The 21,315-nt window shown below is 33.7% G+C and overlaps 1 protein-coding gene across 3 annotated transcripts in view; it reads right to left on the reverse strand.

The window, feature by feature from the left end:
- The window catches only part of LOC132718113 (crossover junction endonuclease MUS81-like), a 38,338-nt gene that overhangs the window by 6,009 nt on the left and 11,014 nt on the right, over window positions 1-21,315 (reverse strand). For 2 of the 3 annotated variants that reach the window (XM_060701740.1, XM_060701742.1), the window contains exons 8-16: window positions 20,449-20,730; window positions 19,314-19,387; window positions 18,567-18,651; window positions 17,177-17,283; window positions 3,572-4,130; window positions 2,315-2,439; window positions 1,710-1,822; window positions 734-850; window positions 50-145 (exon numbers count right to left, since the gene is read on the reverse strand). In XM_060701740.1, the coding sequence (XP_060557723.1) occupies window positions 50-145; window positions 734-850; window positions 1,710-1,822; window positions 2,315-2,439; window positions 3,572-4,130; window positions 17,177-17,283; window positions 18,567-18,651; window positions 19,314-19,387; window positions 20,449-20,730 (1,558 nt within the window). The remainder of the gene's footprint in view (window positions 1-49; window positions 146-733; window positions 851-1,709; window positions 1,823-2,314; window positions 2,440-3,571; window positions 4,131-17,176; window positions 17,284-18,566; window positions 18,652-19,313; window positions 19,388-20,448; window positions 20,731-21,315) is intronic. The other variant, XM_060701741.1, reaches the window with a different exon arrangement.

Raw genomic sequence — 21,315 nt, forward strand, 5'->3', positions numbered from 1 at the left:
TAATCAAGACAATTATGACATAGTACAGAAGGAATACTAGTAGTCTTACTTTAAAGAAACTCTGAAGGTAGCGAGTAAAAACTGTAAGAAATGCAACTGATTCTTTGGTTCCTTTTGTTCTTTTTACTTGAAAACCATCTATAACCTGCAATAAAAAATCTTTTTTAGAGATAAAGAGGTCGTAATAAAGCTCACATACAAATTTATGTTTTGTCAAAGAATGATAGCCATACATGTAGCATGTGGAATGAAAATGTAATAGCCAAGATTCAAAAAACAAAACACAGTATAAAATCTCGATAAGTTGATTGATACATTGGCATACAATGGAGCCTCTGTACAATACTGTACAATCTTGCAAATACAACTGACAGGCAACATACAAAACAATTTGTCTTATTTAGTCATCGTTTAATCTGTAATTTGTATGAATATTATCTTTAATGTAAGGGACGCAACTCAATTAAAGTTCTAGCATGAATTTATAATTCGCTTTTTTACCCTTGTCACTTTTCGTTTTCGCTTTGCCAATCATGCCAATGACAGGGAAAATAAATAGGGTTACCCCATATTGGGTGCCCTCCCCCCCCCCCTCAATTCCATGTTTAACTCGTGGCATGTTTGTGACTGTCTCGTTCAAAATGTTTATCTAAAAATGTTTATTACCCTTCCTAACTTAGCAAACAAGCAAAAATAAACCTTACAAGAAGTAAGGTAGAACCACAATTCTTACCTGTGTATTGACTATTGTTTGTTTTAGTGTAGATTCAGGTAAGCTAAAATGTTGCATTGATCCATAGTCTTCTATCAGGTACATTTTATGATTTAAACCACACTGCTTCAAACGAAACTGCAATGTAAACAAATTAGAAATATAGTATATTAATTTCATAGTCTAGTTTTTAAGTCTAGCACACACTACTTATACTTTAATAGAGAAATTCTAATTTATCTTGTGAACGTTGACACCAAACTGATATTCGGCATGGACAACTATCTAAACTGAACCCTGATCTCCTGTGTTTATGTTAATAGCACAGTTTTCAAAACCAACAAGTCTATATTGCTTTTCTTTACTATTTCATTACTTATGTGTTACATCCGAGTTAAAGACCATTTGATATCAATCACAATCTGACAGTTAAGATCTACTTATTTCTTCCTGTAGATCCGATCATGACCATATATGTTTCACCTTTGTTATAATCAGGATTTCCCCAAGAAAGCTATTTTAAGCCATGCAATCTAACTGATTTTTACAGATAGGCATTAGAAGAAGTATCAAAATACCGTTATCATCAATTTTTAATGGGAAAGATTGTTTTGCCAGTTTACCTGTCGGCTATATGTACAATGTCATGTTTGTTCTCGAAAAAGTGAAATTTACCTACTCAGTATTGGCTTTCAAAGGGTTATAATTAGAAACTGCATTGCTTTCAAAATAATGAAAGCTTGCCAATGATTGGTTTGAAAGACCACAAGAAGGTGACTGCCAATGGGTAAATGTTAGATCCTAATGCGTAGTGTAATTTAGGAGCTTATTTTAATTAGATTGATATAAATCATATTCAACATTTCATGCTAACAGCTCAAATGACATTAAATAAATCTAGGTATGTCAGATCTTGAGTATTCTCTTTTCAAAACAAACAGTTATCATAAAGTAAATATGTATAGATAAACTACACTGAAACAAGGCACAAACTAACCTTTTGTTCCCTAAATCTTCCATCAATACAGCTACTAACCAAGTCATCCATTCTCTTCCTCTCTATTATATAATCTAATACAAGTTCTCTTCCAGGTGGCCGACTTAACTGACCTAAAAATGTTCAATATACCAATAATGTAACATAAATATGCGAAAGAAAGTGAAAAGAGACAGAGAAACGTTTAACTTCTCAAACCTTTGGGGATAATTGAATGTGTTTATAAAGGCAAATGTGATAAAGTATATCAAATCAAAACTGTTGGAACCTTATCAAATGTTTAACAAAATTTCAATATTAAAACTGTGAATTATCAACAACTAAAAAAAATATATTAATGTTTTTAGTGTTTTATTTCAAGTTCTTATCAATTCTCCCCTATCAAATCATTACTATTGTCCTTGGACTTTCAGTTTCAATGTTGTCAATTCAATCACATACATACTGAGATTTCTACATGGCTACAGTCATCCAATTATATATCCCCATTTGGTATATACAATGTAGTTTGTCTCATCAATTAAACTTCTATCATTATACAGAACAACACAATAAAAGAATGTAACATTTTGTCATCAGAAAACTTCAAAGTAAATTTGCAATACCTTGGACTGCTTTACATTTCTCTTTAGCAATCCACAGTAAATCACCAACATGTAATTTTCTAAGATCACAGTCTATTCCATTCTTGATCAGATCAGGAAGTAATGTTTTACTGCCACCTTTACTCCTAAAATGCAAATAAAACAACATATTTATTCCCCATTACAAGATTTCATAGAAATTGACATTTGAAAATTTTAGCAGCAGTTACCAACATGTCAGTAAAATTACAACATATTTAGTTTTATTTGGTTCACACTGAAGCCCTATATTCTGTTTATGAAATCTGCTGAAAAAAACTCATAAATAAATACAGTATCAAGTTTAAAGCAGAAATGTTATACATAAGGTTTTCCATTCTTCACAGTATATAAGTCATACTATACAAAGCATTTAAGCCAATCAAAATTCGCGAAATTTATTTGCATTTTTATGAATTGCAATATTCCAGAGTACAAAATGGTTGTTTGCTATATAAACCCTCATCTAGTAGCTGCTATATATAAAATTATATAACCATTTATATATAGCTATAGTCTGTAACTAATAAACTAGTTATGTAAGTCTAAACAGACTGTTTAGATTTGAATTGTTAACCATAACAGCCATATTCTTAAAATTATCATTTAAATGAAATTCTCTTTGTAGTTTCTCAGTCCATAATAATGTTACTGTGTAGTGTTTCTAAACAAATTGTTAAAATCTCACTCACATTAACAGCATTTACTTCAAACATAGTTTATATATCAGTTCTTACTTTTCAGTTTTCCTTAACATGAATAAGTACTTACAAGACTGAAAAAAGTGAGGACAATAAGTGGTGGCCTATAACAGGCATATCAAATATAATGCTTTAAATAGCATCACCTTACTGCAAAATCAGTATTATTTGTGGGGCATTAATTTTTGCGGTTTTTGTGGATAGGTCAATTCACCCATTTAAGATCCACCACAATTTCATTTTGTCTGCTGTTAGAATATTTTGCTTCACATTATTTACATTTTATCTTTTGAAAATATAGACGGTCTACCAATTTAAGAACCCATGAGAATGTTCTTTGTAACAAAACCATGAAATTTCATGCCCATGAAATTATATGAATTCACAGTATTATAGATTTAAAGTACATTCATTACAAATAAGAAAATAAAGAAATATTACAGATACAAGAAAGAATTGAATTATTTCATTATCCATCTGTTCAAACAGACATTTACTAAACTACATTTTATGTCTCTATATTTCAATATATACTTACGCTCCATAGAATTCAGCATTATCAATACACAGCACTATATCAAATTCCCCAGGATGTAATACAAAATCTGGTATAGGTAATATCTGGGTCGATGATCCTGAACTAACGGAACTTACACTCTTAATGGAGCCTTGAGAACTACTCAAACTGGACACTGTACTTTGTGAAACAGCGTCTTGAGATTCTGATATTAATGACTTAGGTATGTTTCCCTTAGTTTTTAACCTATCAAACAAGCTTTGGTTTTCGTTAGTTTCAGAAAGAGACCTAGTGGATGGTATGTAACAGTTAGAGTTAGTATCTTGAGACACGGCTCTCTTAAAATTAAAACATTTCTTTGACACAGGTATTGATGGTAATGAATCTCTAGAACTATCCTCTGAGTCAATAAGTACAACATTTTCACTACCGGTGTTGCTGTTTTCATTGCCGTCTGTTTCATTTTCCAAAGATGGCTGAATAAAGGGAAGTAAATCAGGAGCGCCTTTCTTCTTCACCAGAACTGTTGTCTCCCTTGGTTTTTCAATTTTTCGTTTTCCTGTATTCAATGTTTGATTCACTATAAAACACAAAATAAAAATTCAATGAAGGCTACTTTTCATATGTATAATGTCTAGTGTAATTAAATTCTTAGTAAAACAACAATTTTTTTTATTAAATGACAAAATAAAACATACAGAATCACCGTAGGGAACGTGTTACAGTATCGCGTTTTTCGGTTACAGTATAGAATTTTCAAGATGGAGGATTATTTATGGGAAGAGAGGTAGGTGATTTTTATTCAGGTCTATACTACTAGTAGTTTCGTTTCTAAAAGATGTTTTTGTGCTTTGCTTGTAAGGAACAGAATCCGGTGACTAGTCGTGTATTTCTTCAGACCCTGCACCGCAGATTTATCTCTATATTGTCTCATAAATATGCAGATTTGACGGTTTAAAAATTTGAATCGAGAGACCAACGCATTTTTCTGCCATTCCGACATTATTTATGCATGCCTATATAAAGTAAATCTACAAAACGTTAGTCCTTTGTGTTTAGAAACGTTTTTAAAAGTAAATGCCCAGTTAAACCTATTTTCCTGTTGGTAAAATGCGTTTGAAAAAATAAACAATGTTACAGTATAGAGCGAGGTTAATTTTGAAGGGTTACAGCATAGACCTAGCGACTTTGATCCAATTATGTTACAGTTTATACCCAGATTTCGGTTACAGTTTCGTGTATCCATTATTTTTATAAAATAACTCATACCTTTCTATTTAATACATTCTTGAAAGGTTGTATTAATTTTTTTCTTCAGCAGAAAAGTTATAGTTTGCTATTTTTCTTACTTTAAGTTTCAGATTGAGACTTTTTTGCAGAATAAGTAATGTCCTAAGTAACCTTGGACTGTTTTCACGACAACAACAGTAACTTTTATCGAATTGTATTGAGAGAAGAAAGATTATTGCTTGATTTCATTATACATTATAATAATGCTTATTGGTAATAAAATAGAGAAAAAAGAATCCTTGACAGAAGTCCAACACGGAAAAAATGAAAATGTTGCAGGCTCAGTTTGATTAAACCTGTTCATGGACGGTAGTGGTAATTGCAAGCTACTGTCCACGCCTCCTATAACACCGGCTTCAGTAGAATTCACATTAAACATGAACTGGTACACTTTAGATTTTTTAACATCTGTGGATGTGTTTATATGGCGGTTATCATGGAACCTTCAATGTGACACGTTATTGCCATTCTATATGAAAAGCGGCATATTACCCCTAGGTTAAAAATTGCGTGTGCCCTAAACGAGAATACAATGAATGAAACTAAATAAAATGAAATTTTAGAGAGGATCGGAGGTTATGAAGCCTGCATACCATAGATAAGCTGTCAAAAGACACAATTAACAAGCAGGCAATACCCTAAGAATGGTTAAACAGTATTTAAGTAAGCAATACTGCAACCTTAAATCTTATTTTAAGTTGGAATTTCTATGTACCATAATGTATTTTGTAAGTATTTAAAAGGGTTTGTTACGTTTGGCTTTCTTGGATTTTAAGTTTCAACGGCACTGAGGTCATGTGAAAACATTAGGCCTGCTTTAGTGTAAAGAAAGACCCCAGATACCCTTTGTGAAACATTTCAGACACGAGCGGGCACCTGACTAGAACCACCAACCTTCCGTAAATTAGCTTGATAGATTCCTCACATACAAAGAATCCAAAGTCATGATTGGATTTCAACTACAGCAGTAAATGAAAGATGATTTGAAGTCGACGGCCTTATCCCGACTCTGCCACTATTATGTACCTCCATCAGGCTCACTAGAGAAGATATTGTAATTGTCTGACCTTAATTTATACTCTATAACTTTCAATATTATTTTCTTTTTCAGAAACATGAAAACTGCTATACCAGGATGTCTGAAATAAAAATAAAACGACTTTTAATTTTATAATGACAAAATAATCGTAACTTCAACAAAGAAGCATTCGAAATGACGCCATGATCATAATTTGATTTGAATGCTTTTGGTTCGAGATGAGAAGGGTCTTTAAACATTGCCATTTTTTAAAATCTATGTTTTGGGTTTTCGTATCCCCGATCTATGTTTTGGGTTTTCGTATTCCCGATTGCAACCGAAACCATTTGAACAACTTAATTGGTAGAAAGTCATGTAAATTTCATCACATTTAGTCAAGTATATTTACTGAGCGGATGAGATTGCACACACATGAGTACGACAGACGGACGAATAGCCATCGGGCCAATAAGCTCACAGAGATTTAAAAGTCTTTGTAACATTCATACATTTTACCTAGTACGAGTATATATAGAAAATATCGAAGTCTAAACTGTAACCAAAATCTGGGTATAAACTGTAACAAAATCGGATAAAAATCGCTTGGTCTATGCTGTAACCCTGCACAAATCACCTCGCTCTATACTGTAACATTGTTTATTTTTTAAACGCATTTAACGAACAGGAAAATAGGTTTAACTGGTCATTTACTTTTATAAACGTTTCCTAACATAAAGGACTAACGTTTTGCAGATTTACTTTTTTCTAGGCATGCATAAATAATGTCGAAATTGGAGAAAAATGCGTTGGTCTCTCGATTCAAATTTTCAAACTGTCAAATCTGCATATTTATGAGACAATATAGCGATAAATCTGCGGTGCAGAGTCTAAAGAAATATATGACTAGATACCGGATTCTGTTCCTTACAAGCAAAGGACAAAAACATCTTTTAGAAACTAAACTACTTGTAGTATGGACCGGAATAAAAATCTCCTACCTGTCCTCCCAACAAATAATCCTCCATCTTGAAAATTCTATACTGTAACCGGAAAACGCGATACTGTAACACGTTCCCTACGGTGAGAATGTTCAGTATGAAATGTTGTATTTAAGGTATAAATTAACATTTGTATCAAAGGTATAAAAATATGATAGTTATTTCTTTTGTAATTTTTAATTCAAACTGATACTTTCAAGAACATAATGTTATTCCTACCATTTACTGGCAGAGGAAAACCGTTTATTCTGCTCCATGCCATATAAAAAGGCAGGGGAAGGCACTATTCTAAGCCCGGGAACACAAAGAACAAGAGCCACCGCCGGGCGGGGGCAACGCTCGACTTTTTACTTTTTCTAAACGCAAACATAGAAAGGTTTGAACATATCTTAACGTTTCCTTTTTATAAATTTAGTTGGTCTGTCTTGTCACATTAGTTTTGTTTATATATTTTGTATATATATATGAATAGAAACATTACGCAATTTCTAAAAATAGCAACATTACGCAATTTCTAAAAATAGAAACAATGACGCAATTTCTAAAAATAGAAACAATGACGCAATTTCTAAAAATAGCAACAATGACGCAATTTCTAAAAATAGAACCAATGACGCAATTTCTAACAAGAGCACCGCTAGGCGGAGCATTATATGCCCGAAAGTGTTTTTTTTCTTTTCTAAGGATGAAGCATTTGTAAGACATTACATAAATTAAATAAAGTATTACGTCCTTCAAATAGCAATCCTCCTATAAAGTTTGAATATTGTGGGCCAAATGGAACTTCAGTTATGCTCTGGAAACTGTTTTTAGTTTTGAGGTAATAGCTACCTTGAACTTTGACCGTGTGACCTCAGAATCAATAGGGGTCTTCTACCCAATATGGACAATCATCCTATGAAGTTTCAACACTATGGGCCAAATAGAAAGTAAGTTATGTTCTGGAAACTTTTTTCAGTTTTAAAGTAATAGTGACCTTGACCTTTGACATTGTGACCCCAAAATCAATAGGGGTCTTTACCCAATATGGACAATCATCCTCTGAAGTTTGAATATTGTGGGACAAATAGACCTTAAGTTATGCTCTGGAAACTGTTTTCAGTTTTAAAGTAATAGTGACCTTGACCTTTGACCTTGTGACCCCAAAATCAATAGGGGTCTCCTACCCAATATGGACAATCATCCTATGAAGTTTGAACACTGTCAGCCAAATGGAACTTAAGTTATGTTCCGGAAACTGTTTTCAGTTATAAGGTCATAGTGACCTTGACCTTTGACCTTGTGACCCCAAAATCAATAGGGGTCTTCTACCCAATATGGACAATCATCCTATGAAGTTTGAACACTGTCGGCCAAATGGAACTTAAGTTATGCTCCGGAAACTGTTTTCAGTTTTAAGGTCATGGTGACCTTGACCTTTGACCTTGTGACCCTAAAATCAATAGGGGTCTTCTACCCAAAATGGACAATCATCCTATGAAGTTTGAACACTGGCGGCCAAATGGAACTTCAGTTATGCTCCGGAAACTGTTTTCAGTTTTAAGGTCATAGTGACCTTGACCTTTGACCATGTGACCCCAAAATCAATAGGGGTCTTCTACCCAATATGGACAATCATCCTATGAAGTTTGAACACTGTGGGCCAAATGGAACTTAAGTTATGCTCCGGAAACTGTTTTCAGTTTTAGGGTCATAGTGACCTTGACCTTTGACCTTGTGACCCCAAAATCAATAGGGGTCTTCATCTCAATATGGACAATCATCCTATGAAGTTTGAATGTTGTGGGCCAAATGAAACTTAAGTTATGCTCCGGAAACCAAATTGCTAACGGACGGACGGACGGATAGACAGACGGACGGACGGATGGACGCCCGGGGGTATAACATAATATGCCCGAAATTCTTTCGGGCATATAAAAATAGAAACAATGATGCAATTTCTAAAAATAGAAACAATGACGCAATTTCTAAAAATAGAAACAATGACGCAATTTCTAAAAATAGCAACAATGACGCAATTTCTAAAAATAGCAACAGTGACGCAATTTCTATAAATAGAAACAATGATGCAATTTCTAAAAATAGCAACAATGACGCAATTTCTAAAAATAGCAACAATGACGCAATTTCTATAAATAGAAACAATGATGCAATTTCTATAAATAGAAACAATGATGCAATTTCTAAAAATAGCAACAATGACGAAATTTCTAAAAATAGCAACAATGACGCAATTTCTTAAAATAGAAACAATGACTTCTATTAATAGAAACAATGACGCAATTTCTAAAAATAGAAACAATGACGCAATTTCTAACTAGAAATGTGTCCATAGGACACGGATGCCCCCACACGCCACTGTTCTGTCAATCTTATGACTCTAGGTCAAATATTTTTTGGACTACATGTGCCACAAGTTGAAAACTAAAAATCAACAAAGGGCCATAATTCTGTTAAATTTGGTCGCAGCAAAAATTCCTTCCTTTACTACCATCTACACATTAAGGTTGTTAATCCCTGGAAGTTTAAGCAAAATCTGCCATCCGGTTTAAGAGGAGTTGCATTCACAAAATTTCAACATAGTATATAATGAAAAAATCAAAAAAGGGCCATAAATTCTGTTAAATTTTGTTGCAGCAAAAATTCCTTTCTTTATTACCATCTACACATTAAGGTTGTTCATTCCTGGAAGTTTAAGCAAAATCTGCTATTCGGTTTAAGAGGAGTTGCATTCACAAAATTTCTACATAGTATATAGTGAAAAAATCAACAAAGGGCCATAAATCTGTAAAATTTGGTCGCAGCAAAAATTCCTTCCTTTACTACCATCTACACCTGAAGGTTGTTCATCCCTGTAAGTTTAAGCAAAATCTGCCATCCGGTTTAAGAGGAGTTGCGTTCACAAAATTTCTACATAGTATATAGTGAAAAAATCAACAAAGGGCCATAATTCTCTTAAATTTGGTCGCAGCAAAAAATCCTTCCTTTACTACCATCTACACATAAAGGTTGTTCATCCCTGTAAGTTTAAGCAAATTCTGCCATCCAGTTTAAGAGGAGTTGCGTTCACAAAATTTCTACATAGTATCTAGTGAAAAAATAAACAAAGGGCCATAATTCTGTTAAATTTGGTGGCAGCAAAAATTCCTTCCTTTACTACCATCTACACATTAAGGTTGTTCATCCCTGTAAGTTTAAGCAAAATCTGCCATCCGGTTTAAGAGGAGTTGCGTTCACAAGATTTCGGGACGTACGGACGGACGGACTGACGGACGGACGCACTGACGGACTGACGGACGGACGGACAAGTGCAACGCTATATGCTCCCACATTGTGGGGGCATAAAAATAGCAACAATGACGCAATTTCTAAAAATAGAAAAAATGACGCAATTTCTAAAAATAGCAACAATGACGCAATTTCTAACAAGAGCTGTCGGTAGGACAGCAACGCTCGACTATTCTTAGTGCTTGATAGTGAAAAAAATGCTTGATACAGTTACCTCCTCCTGTTTAGAGGTTGGGGTCATGATGGTAAACACGTGTGCAAAGTTTCAAAGCCATATGTCAATGGACTTTGAAAATATTTGAACTATTACAAAAACTTTAAAGTAAATTCTAAGTCGAAAAAGGGGCATAATTCTGTCAAAATGCTTGATAGAGTTACCTCCTCTTGTCTACAGGTTGGTGTCATGATGGTGAACAAGTGTGCAAAGTTTCAAAGCCATATGTCAATGGACTTTGAAAATATTTGAACTATTACAAAACTTTAACGTAAATTCTAAGTCGAAAAAGGGGCATAATTCTATCAAAATGCTTGATAGAGTTACCTCCTCCTGTCTACAGGTTGGGGTCATGATGGTGAACAAGTGTGCAAAGTTTCAAAGCCATATGTCTATGGACTTTGAAAATATTTGAACTATTACAAAAACTTTAACATAAGTGGTTACGCCAACACCGACGCTGACGCTCGGGTGACTGCAATAGCTCTACTTATTCTTATCGAATAGTCGAGCTAAAAATAGAAACAATGACACAATTTCTAAAAATAGAAACAATGACGCAATTTCTAAAAATAGAAACAATGACACAATTTCTAAAAATAGAAACAATGACGCAATTTCTAAAAATAGAAACAATGTCGCAATTTCTAAAAATAGAAACAATGACACAATTCTATAAATAGAAACAATGACGCAATTCTATAAATAGAAACATTACGCAATTCTTGTTGTTGTTGTAAATATATATATACACACACACACACACACACACACACCAATAAATATATAATTATGGTCATTTAATGCACAAATCTGAGAAACTTCAGTAATTTAACCTTCAAGGTCAAGGTCATTAAAGAGCCCAAGCAAATTTGGGTTTGATAAACAACAAGGTCTGGTCCTTAAGAATGTTCTGTTATAATATGAAGTTTATCCCTTCAATAATAGCAAAGTTACAGTTAGTTACCGCCAAAACAATGAAAATTTCAATAATTTGACCTTCAAAGACAATGTCATTAATGAGTGAAGGTCAAGGTCTTTTGGTATATCTTTAACAGTTATCTTTGAAGATTATTATGTTCAAGTTTCAAGACAATCCATTCAAAAATAACAAAGTTACAGCCAATAATAGCCAAAACAAGATTGCATTTGAGAAAAATGCTTTGCCACCGCATGGTTCAAATTTCATAGCTGTACATCAAAGGACAAGAAAGTAGGTCACATCATCAAAATCTAGGTCAAAGTTCAATTTAACAACTAAAACTGTGCACATGGTCAAAATGTCATTGCTGTACATCAAAGGACAAGAAAGTAGGTCACTGTCCCCTTGGGCAAGGCATAATTTTGACCCAAGGGTTTAATAACGATCTTGATACAGGTCCACCAAACAACATTTCAAATCAAATATCAAAGCTATAGCTTTCTCCCATTCAGAAAACATTTGTTTTATTTTCTGGTTTTACTACGTGTACACAATGAGAATCACTGCCCCCGGGCAGGGCCAATTTTTGACATTTAAACAACTTTGGTAGAGGACCTATAGATGATATTATATATCAAACATTTAAGCTCTATGCCTTGAACCTTCAGACAAAAATTTTTTTTTTCACTATATGTACATAATGAAAATCAATGACCCCGGGGCTGAATCAATTTTGACCCCAGGGCTATAATTTGGACAATCTTGCTAGAGGTTCACTACACAATGTTTCATGCAAAATATCTTATCTCTATCCTTTGTAAATTTAGAGAAGATGATTTTTTAAGTTTTAACTACATACATATAAGATAAACCTATGGCTCCCAGGGGCGGGGCTAATTTTGACACAAGAGGCAAAATTTGAACAACTTTGGTAGAGTACCTTTAGATGATGTTATTTAACAAATATTAAAGCTCTAAGCCTTGTACCTTCAGACAATAAGATTTTTTTATTTTTTACTATATGTATATATTGAAATCAATGACCCCCAGGGCGGGGGCAATTTTGACCCCAGGGCTATAATTTGAACAATCTTGCTAGAGGTTTACAACACAATGTTTCATGCAAAATATCTAACCTCTAGCATTTGTCAATTGCTAGAAGAATTTTTTTTAAGTTTTTACTATATACATATAAGGAAAACCAATGACCCCTGGGGCGGGGCCGATTTTGACCCCAGGGCTATAATTTGAACAATCTGGGTAGAGGTCTACCAAACAATGCCTTATGCAAAATATCTAAGCTCTAGGCCTTTTGGGTCTTTACAAGAAGGTGTTTTAAGTTTTTACTATATGTACATATAGCGAAAATCAATGACCCCGGGGCGGGGCCGATTTTGACCCAAGGGCTATAATTTGAACAATCTTGGTAAGGGTCTACCAGATGATGCCTTATGCAAAATATCTAAGCTCTAGGCCTTTTGGGTTTTTACAAGAAGGTATTTTAAGTTTTTACAATATGTACATAGTGAAAATCAATGACCCCCGGGGCGGGGCCAATTTTGACCCCAGGGCTATAATTTGAACAATCTTGTTAGAGGTCTACCAGACAATGCCTTATGCAAAATATCTAAGCTCTAGGCCTTTTGGGTCTTTACAAGAAGATTTTTTAAATTTATTCTTATAATTCCTTTTGGTTGCCATGGCAACCAGATTTCTGCATGGAATGAAATTCTTTGAACAACTTTGGAAGCCCTTCACCCAAGGAACAATCCTGCCAAGTTTGGTTGAAATTGGACTAGTGGTTTTTCACAAGAAGATTTTTTAAGTTCACTATATAATCTATATAACACACACACAAACACACACACAAACACACACACACACAGGTGAATCGCTATATGCCACCGCATCGCAGATGCTGCGGTGGCATAAAAATGAAAATTTCAATAATTTGACCTTCAAAGTCAAGGTCTTTTATGAGTGAAGGTCAAGGTCTGTCTAGTTATTTTTAAGGAATATCCCTGAAGATAATTATGTTCAAGTTTGAAGACAATCCATTCAAAAATAACAAAGTTACAGCCAATAATAGCTAATACAAGAGCTGTCGGTAGGACAGCAACGCTCGACTATTCTTAGTGCTTGATAGTAAAAAAAATGCTTGATACAGTTACCTCCTCCTGTTTACAGGTTGGGGTCAAGATGGTGCACAAGTGTGCAAAGTTTCAAAGCCATATGTCAATGGACTTTGAAAATATTTGGACTATTACAAAAACTTAAACATAAATTCTAAGTTGAACAAGAGCTGTCGGTAGGACAGCAACGCTCGACTATTCTTAGTGCTTGATAGTAAAAAAAAATGCTTGATACAATTACCTCCTCCTGTTTACAGGTTGGGGTAATGATGGTGAACAAGTGTGCAAAGTTTCAAAGCCATATGTCAATGGACTTTGAAAATATTTGAACTATTACAAAAACTTTAAAGTAAATTCTAAATCAAAAAAGGGGCATAATTCTGTCAAAATGCTTGATAGAGTTACCTCCTCCTGTTTACAGGTTGGGGTCATGATGGTGAACAAGTGTGCAAAGTTTCAAAGCCATATGTCTATGGACTTTGAAAATATTTGAACTATTACAAAAACTTTAACATAAATTCTAAGTCGAAAAAGGGGCATAATTCTGTCAAAATGCTTGATAGAGTTACCTCCTCCTTTCTACAGGTTGGGGTCATGATGGTGAACAAGTGTGCAAAAATTCAAAGCCATATGTCAATGGACTTTGAAAATATTTGGACTATTACAAAAACTTTAACATAAATTCTAAGTTGAAAAAGGGGCATAATTCTGTCAAAATGCTTGATAGAGTTACCTCCTCCTGTCTACAGGTTGGGGTCAAGATGGTGCACAAGTGTGCAAAGTTTCAAAGCCATATGTCAATGGACTTTGAAAATATTTGGACTATTACAAAAACTTAAACATAAATTCTAAGTTGAACAAGAGCTGTCGGTAGGACAGCAACGCTCGACTATTCTTAGTGCTTGATAGTAAAAAAAAATGCTTGATACAATTACCTCCTCCTGTTTACAGGTTGGGGTAATGATGGTGAACAAGTGTGCAAAGTTTCAAAGCCATATGTCAATGGACTTTGAAAATATTTGAACTATTACAAAACTTTAACGTAAATTCTAAGTCCAAAAAGGGGCATAATTCTGTCAAAATGCTTGATACAGTTACCTCCTCCTGTATACAGGTTGGGGTAATGATGGTGAACAAGTGTGCAAAGTTTCAAAGCCATATGTCAATGGACTTTGAAAATATTTGAACTATTACAAAAACTTTAACGTAAATTCTAAGTCGAAAAAGGGGCATAATTCTGTCAAAATGCTTGATACAGTTACCTCCTCCTGTCTACAGGTTGGGGTCATGATGGTGAACAAGTGTGCAAAGTTTCAAAGCCATATGTCAATGGACTTTGAAAATATTTGAACTATTACAAAAACTTTAACGTAAATTCTAAGTCGAAAAAGGGGCATAATTCTGTCAAAATGCTTGATACAGTTACCTCCTCCTGTCTACAGGTTGGGGTCATGATGGTGAACAAGTGTGCAAAGTTTCAAAGCCATATGTCAATGGACTTTGAAAATATTTGAACTATTACAAAAACTTTAACATAAGTGGTTACGCCGACGCGGACACCAACGCCGACGCCGACGCTCGGGTGACTATAATAGCTCTACTTATTCTTATCGAATAGTCGAGCTAAAAAGGGGCATAATTCTGTCAAAATGCTTGATAGAGTTACCTCCTCCTGTCTACCGGTTGGGGTCATGATGGTGCACAAGTGTGCAAAGTTTCAAAGCCATATGTCAATGGACTTTGAAAATATTTGAACTATTACAAAAACTTTAACATAAGTGGTTACAACGACGCCGACGCCGACGCTCGGGTGACTACAATAGCTCTACTTATTCTTATCGATTAGTCGAGCTAAAAATGAAAATTTCAATAATTTGACCTTCAAAGTCAAGGCCATTTATGAGTGAAGGTTAAGGTCTGGCGGGTTATTTTTAAGGGATATCCTTGAAGATTATTATGTTCAAGTTTGAAGACAATCCATTTAAAAATAACAAAGTTACAGCCAGTAACAGCATGAACAAGCAAAAATTGGACTTTTAACCTTGAAGGTCAAGGTCATTTATGGATGAAGGACAAGGTTAGTGTGGTCTACTGAAAGGTCTTGTCCCAAGGGTTGTTGTGGCCAAGTATGAAGACAATACACCAAGAAACAAAAAAGTTATGATCCAGGTACAAGTTTGCGGACGGCAACGGCAACGGCAACGCCGACCCGACTATAACAATACCGCTACTTTTTTTTTCAAAAGCTAAAAATCATATTGTGATAAAAGATATTTTGCAATATTTACAAACATATTGCAAAATATTGCAATATATATTAAAAACTATCTAAAATACTTTAAAAGTAAGGCTACGATCTACAGAAACTTTATTTAAGAGTTTATCCTTAATATTATGTCCTGACAAAGTATACATGAGAGTGTCTTTTATAAAAGATTTCATATTGTGTAAAAATGGCATTTTGTAAATTAAGGATTTTAAACATTTTGAGGCAACAACCATTTGAAATCAAGCTCTACATGTTAAGAAATTCGCAAAGAAAATGAGAAATCTTAGGTTTTTTATTAAAAATTCAAAGCTTTGATATACATGTACAGTGAAAGTTGAGAAAACCGGACGGCTTTCGGACTGAGGGTTTTGTCCGGTTTTCTCAGCGGTCCGGTATTCTCAATGTCCCCTTCAGCTGTTCAGGATCTTATAATTATTATAACCGAGCAATGACTTACTAAGGATGCTGTATATTTGCATTTCAAGATAATGTGTACGTATATTGCTAAATAAAGAAATGATAAGAATACAAAAAAAAAATATAAAATATGTTTTAATTGTTTTGTCCCATTATTGCATATAAAGACATAAAAGTTTGGATAAAAATGAACAGCAGTTACCTCATAACGATCAAGTCTGAGTACATCCGCATATGTTTACATTTGGGTAATGGGTAATGATTTAACGAATTTAGTTTACTTTGTTTGTTTATAATAATAACATATTGGTCAGATTTTTAAAGTAGGTTTCGGCAAAGTTTCACTGTCTTTAATTAATTTAACTTTGTCACATGTAGACAACTATTGTCGAATAATTTTCGGCCATGGAATAGAACTAAGCGCCGATAAATATCGTTTCCGTTGCGAAACACAATAGAAAAATACTCTACTTTTTATTCATACTGATTTTAACTGATCAATATCTCGTGCATTTTGGCATTTATATAAAACGGTAACATCTATACCTTACAATAAATCAAACTGTGAAAAGAGACAGTATAAACAAATCAGACAATTATTGTTCCGTTACCGCTCAGTTAGCGTATTAGACACAACCAATTGATAAGTACACAAGGTTTTTCACACATTCGGCGTCCGGTATTGTCAGGGTAATTGTCTATATAATTGACTTTGTAGTCCCCAATTAACCGTCCGGTATTCGGTTTTTACAGATTCCGGTATTGTCAATGTTTAATACAATAGTTTAAAGAAGGGAAAATTTGGGACTGAATTATTCGTCCGGTTTTTAGAGAGTTCCGATTTTCTCAGCGTCCGGTTTTCTCAAATTTCACTGTATTATGTTATTTGAAAACATATTGTGATATAATATTGCCAGATATAATAATGCAATTATATCCAATATATTGAATTATATAGTGTACAACCTTACAGGCTTTACTGAACTTATCTTTCAGAAACTGGCTGAATACAGTGGCTAGCATTCTTACAATCCCTGTATTAGTATTGACTAGAATAATCTTGTACAAAATTATTTACCTGACAAATTACTAGTATCTGTGTTTTGTTTTCTGTAAGGTGGGATAGCAGTGTCGTCAGTGCTGTCATTGCCCAGGTACACATATACAAAGTCGTCTCCTATAGGCCTGAAAATACTTAACTAATTAAAGCAGCATGCCTGCAGATAACTAATTAAAACATACATGTATAGGCATAAAGTGTTTTAAACAATAAAAATATCTCCAAGTGAAGAAATCAAATGAATACAGTAAGTATAACACATGCATCATTTTAAATTTGTTAAAAGATTAAAAAGTAACCTGTATTTTGTGATAAAGAAATAAAATCAATAAAATTTCAGTCTTGCAGGCAAACTTTATTTGCTCACCTTGATGTGTGCATTTTTTTTTTAAAAATCACTAAATACCATTTGTTATAATGAATTAAATAACTCTGCCATGAAATCAATATATCACTAACTAACAAACAACTTCCAAAAATCATGGCGGCATGGCCGAGTGATTAACGAGTTGGACTAGTAATATTATCTTAGGATTGCTGACCATCTTGGTTCAAACCCTGTTAGGGGCAAGCCGTTGTTTCTTTGACCAAGAAACTTTAAATTCATTGCTTAGTACTGGTTGGTTCCAGGAACCGATTCGAGAGTGATTCAATAAGCTTATAGCTTCCAACACAATCGAACTAAAAAAAATTGTATAAACTAAACTTACAAAAATACAATAAATCAATTATCAGTCCTTCATTGTTTGGGTATCTCAAGTGATACAAATTGCTTACCTTTACAAAAGGTATATTTTTAAATGGCTTTTGAGAAAAGGATGAAAACATTCAGTAAGAGAATGAGTGCTTAAAATAGAACGAACCATGAACAAAGGTGTACACTGACCATATGAAGAGCATACAAGAGGGCCATGATGGCCATATATCACTCACCTGATTATAAGTGCTCTTAATGACAAGGAACAAGTAATATTGTAAACTTTCAGATGATGTACGCAGGACAATTTGTTATTACAAAAGCTCATCTTAAGCACTTTGTGCTGAAGTGAACTAAAAGCTCATTCTTTTGCAAATAACTCCTTTGTCCGCTGTTTTTTACATATCAGAAAAAGACAATCAATTAAATGTAGATAAAACCATTCTTGATACAAATGAATAGTTGGTTTTGCATGATACTGATTGTGTTTTCAGGTTAGGTGACACCAATACAGCATTTCTTGACTTGTGCTGGTAAATGAAGAATTCATTCTAGATAGTTGGTAGAACCTGCAGCCTTCTGCCATCTGGTCACAACATAAAACTTTCTCACATTAAAGCAATGACATTGTTTTGTTTGACCAATTGGCAAGAAAGCAAGACATTCAAGGTTAGCTTCTTTAATCATTCTATAAACAGGAATCAGACTTACTTTGTTGTATCCAGCTTGTATTTCACCCCTGACTTCAATAACTCAGTATAATTACATTTGACTAGAAATCCTACACCAATCTCATCTGAAAATATATAAGCTTTACATGTAATTAAACAAATGTCTTTATAGGTGAATAAATAGTGTAATTTAATAGATGTATTCTTGCGGTGATAAAATTGTGTTTTGGGCACTTTCATTCCTGCAGTGGTCATAAATGTTTGTAGGCACTTTACAAAAACGATGATCATGATATTGGTATATGCAAATAATATAGGCAGACAATTTTATTGATGAATATAACATAACTGGCTAACTATCACTTAAAAATATTAGTCATTGATTCACAATAATTAAGATCCTTTCCTGACTATAGAGCTACTTTGACCCAAATAATGGTCAATGCCACATTGTGATAAGATAAAGAAAATACAAAAACTAACTCTATTTTATGTATCATTATCAGCTGTGATTAAGATTTAATTAGACATAAGATTCATCTTGGTTTTTTAGTATTTATAGATAAAATCACATGAGCAAGTGTTACTTAGGACGCCATGCTCTGACTGCCATATTAGTTTCATAATCAAAACATAGATCAGGTTTTTGCTACATCATTAAAACAGCACCCAACAAACAAACTTTTAAACTGTCCTTTACATAAAGACTTTCTTAAAATTCATATTTTAAGTTTATACATAACAACTTTTACACTGAAGTGTTTGCCAAAGACTATTTAATACTGACCATCTATGGAAACAACAGCTTTATCTTTGACTAGAGTCTCGTCCCCCTCTTCATTTATATACCAATACTTCAAACTGAAATAAAATACCATGTATGATCATATACTTTCATCAAGTCAAGAAAATGTTCATTCCCAAGACATAAATTACCTTCCCTGACCTGGTAGAAATTTCTTACTAAATATTTTTAGTCTTTTTGCTTTATTTTGGTTCTTGTTTACACCATCACAGTAAATGTCATATGAGGACTTGGGCATGGCCAAGCACCAAAAAAGTACCACCAACCTACTGTAAGCAAGCTGGATGCAACCCCACACATGAATGAAGTCAAAAGCCTTTTGTTGGCCTTGCATTCATAACAGTAAAATGGCAAGTGCTTCAAAGTTAGTTAAACACTCAGAGCTCTTTTTATTTAATAGATAGCCATGATACTAGTAAAATCTTTTATTTAATAGATAGCCATGATATAAGTAAATAATATGTATCATATTTTAAGAAATGCTGATATAATTCTATTGTTATAACTTCGGGTAAGTAAAATATTTATGAGGGTTCCAAAACTACAACCACATACTTAAAATTAGTAGCCACTTACTGGCTGGTATGTATTTATTCCAACTTTCCTTACTTCAAAGCCTTATTAGGGGAGCAGTGGCCTAGTGGTTAAAGTGTCTGTCTCCAAACCCAGGGGTCATAGGTTTGAGCCCAGTTGAGTAAATGGTTAGTTCCAGTGAGCAGACCAACTGTGGTTCAAATATCAAAGCAACAAGCTTCCATTACAATTAAGCTAAAAATAATCCCATCACAATTAAGCTAAAAATAATCCCATCACAATTAAGCTAAAAATAATTCCATCACAATTAAGCTAAAAATAATTCTATCACAATTAAGCTAAAAATAATTCCATCACAATTAAGCTAAAAATAATTCCATAACAATTAAGCTAAAAATAATTCCATAACAATTAGGTTAAAAATAATCCCATCACAATTAAGCTAAAAATAATTCTATCACAATTAAGCTAAAAATAATTATGTTAAATCTAAAGTAATGCCAAGGGTAATGTCATGACACACATATGATCTTAAACTGCTTATTCCGACATAAGATCATAACGTATGAAAAGTTAAAAATACCAAGAGTTCCGTTGGACAACATCATGTCCTGGCCAGCTATACTCCTCTACACTGCTATTATCATACTCCTGTGGCATGCTGGGTAACCTATCCTGTGAGTTATCATGAGGCATTCTGGGTAACCTATCCTGTAAGGAATCATGTGGCATGCTGGGTAATTCAGGAGCTGTATCAGGTTCATGTATCCTAAATGGAATATCAGCATCACGTGACACACTGGTTTCTTCCTTAAAAGCCTCCATTCTATTGGCCAGCTCACAGCCTGCATCTGTTATACTGTACCTACACAAAATTACAACAAACTAATGGTCAACACCACGCATGTATTTGTTGAACTAGAAATGAAATACATAGAACCTTGAAATTTATGTTTTAGTTCGAATAAATTCCGATGAAGAATATTTTGGCTTGGTAACACTTAACTCTATGAAGTTTGTTTTATTTGTGTATATAATTCATCACATTTTGTTAATAAAATGTTAAAGGCACTATCTAATTACTGTTTCATTTATTTGTTCACACTATTCTAAAAATGTTCAAAGAATGATTTTCCAATCTGAGAGTTATCTTATATTACATGTTTTTTATTAATATTTATCAAGTACAGAATTACATGTGTGTACTGAATTTACAAGATGTTACCCAAAGAGTAGTGCAACTGGACAGCTTTGAGTATGCATGTTATGCTAAACATAACTCTGTACTTGATTATGTGATATTACTCAATATAAATACCCTCAGGTAAAAAAAATCATCTTTGGTTAGATGGCAGTAGTGAATCAAGTTAAATTTATTGTTTTTGTACTGAATTCATTATAAATACAGTCGAACTTCGTTCGCTCGAACTCGGAGGGCCTGTGCAAATTT

This window comes from Ruditapes philippinarum, unplaced genomic scaffold (genome assembly GCF_026571515.1).
Source record: "Ruditapes philippinarum isolate M1 unplaced genomic scaffold, ASM2657151v2 ctg4636_1_1_1_1, whole genome shotgun sequence".
NCBI lineage: Eukaryota > Metazoa > Mollusca > Bivalvia > Venerida > Veneridae > Ruditapes > Ruditapes philippinarum.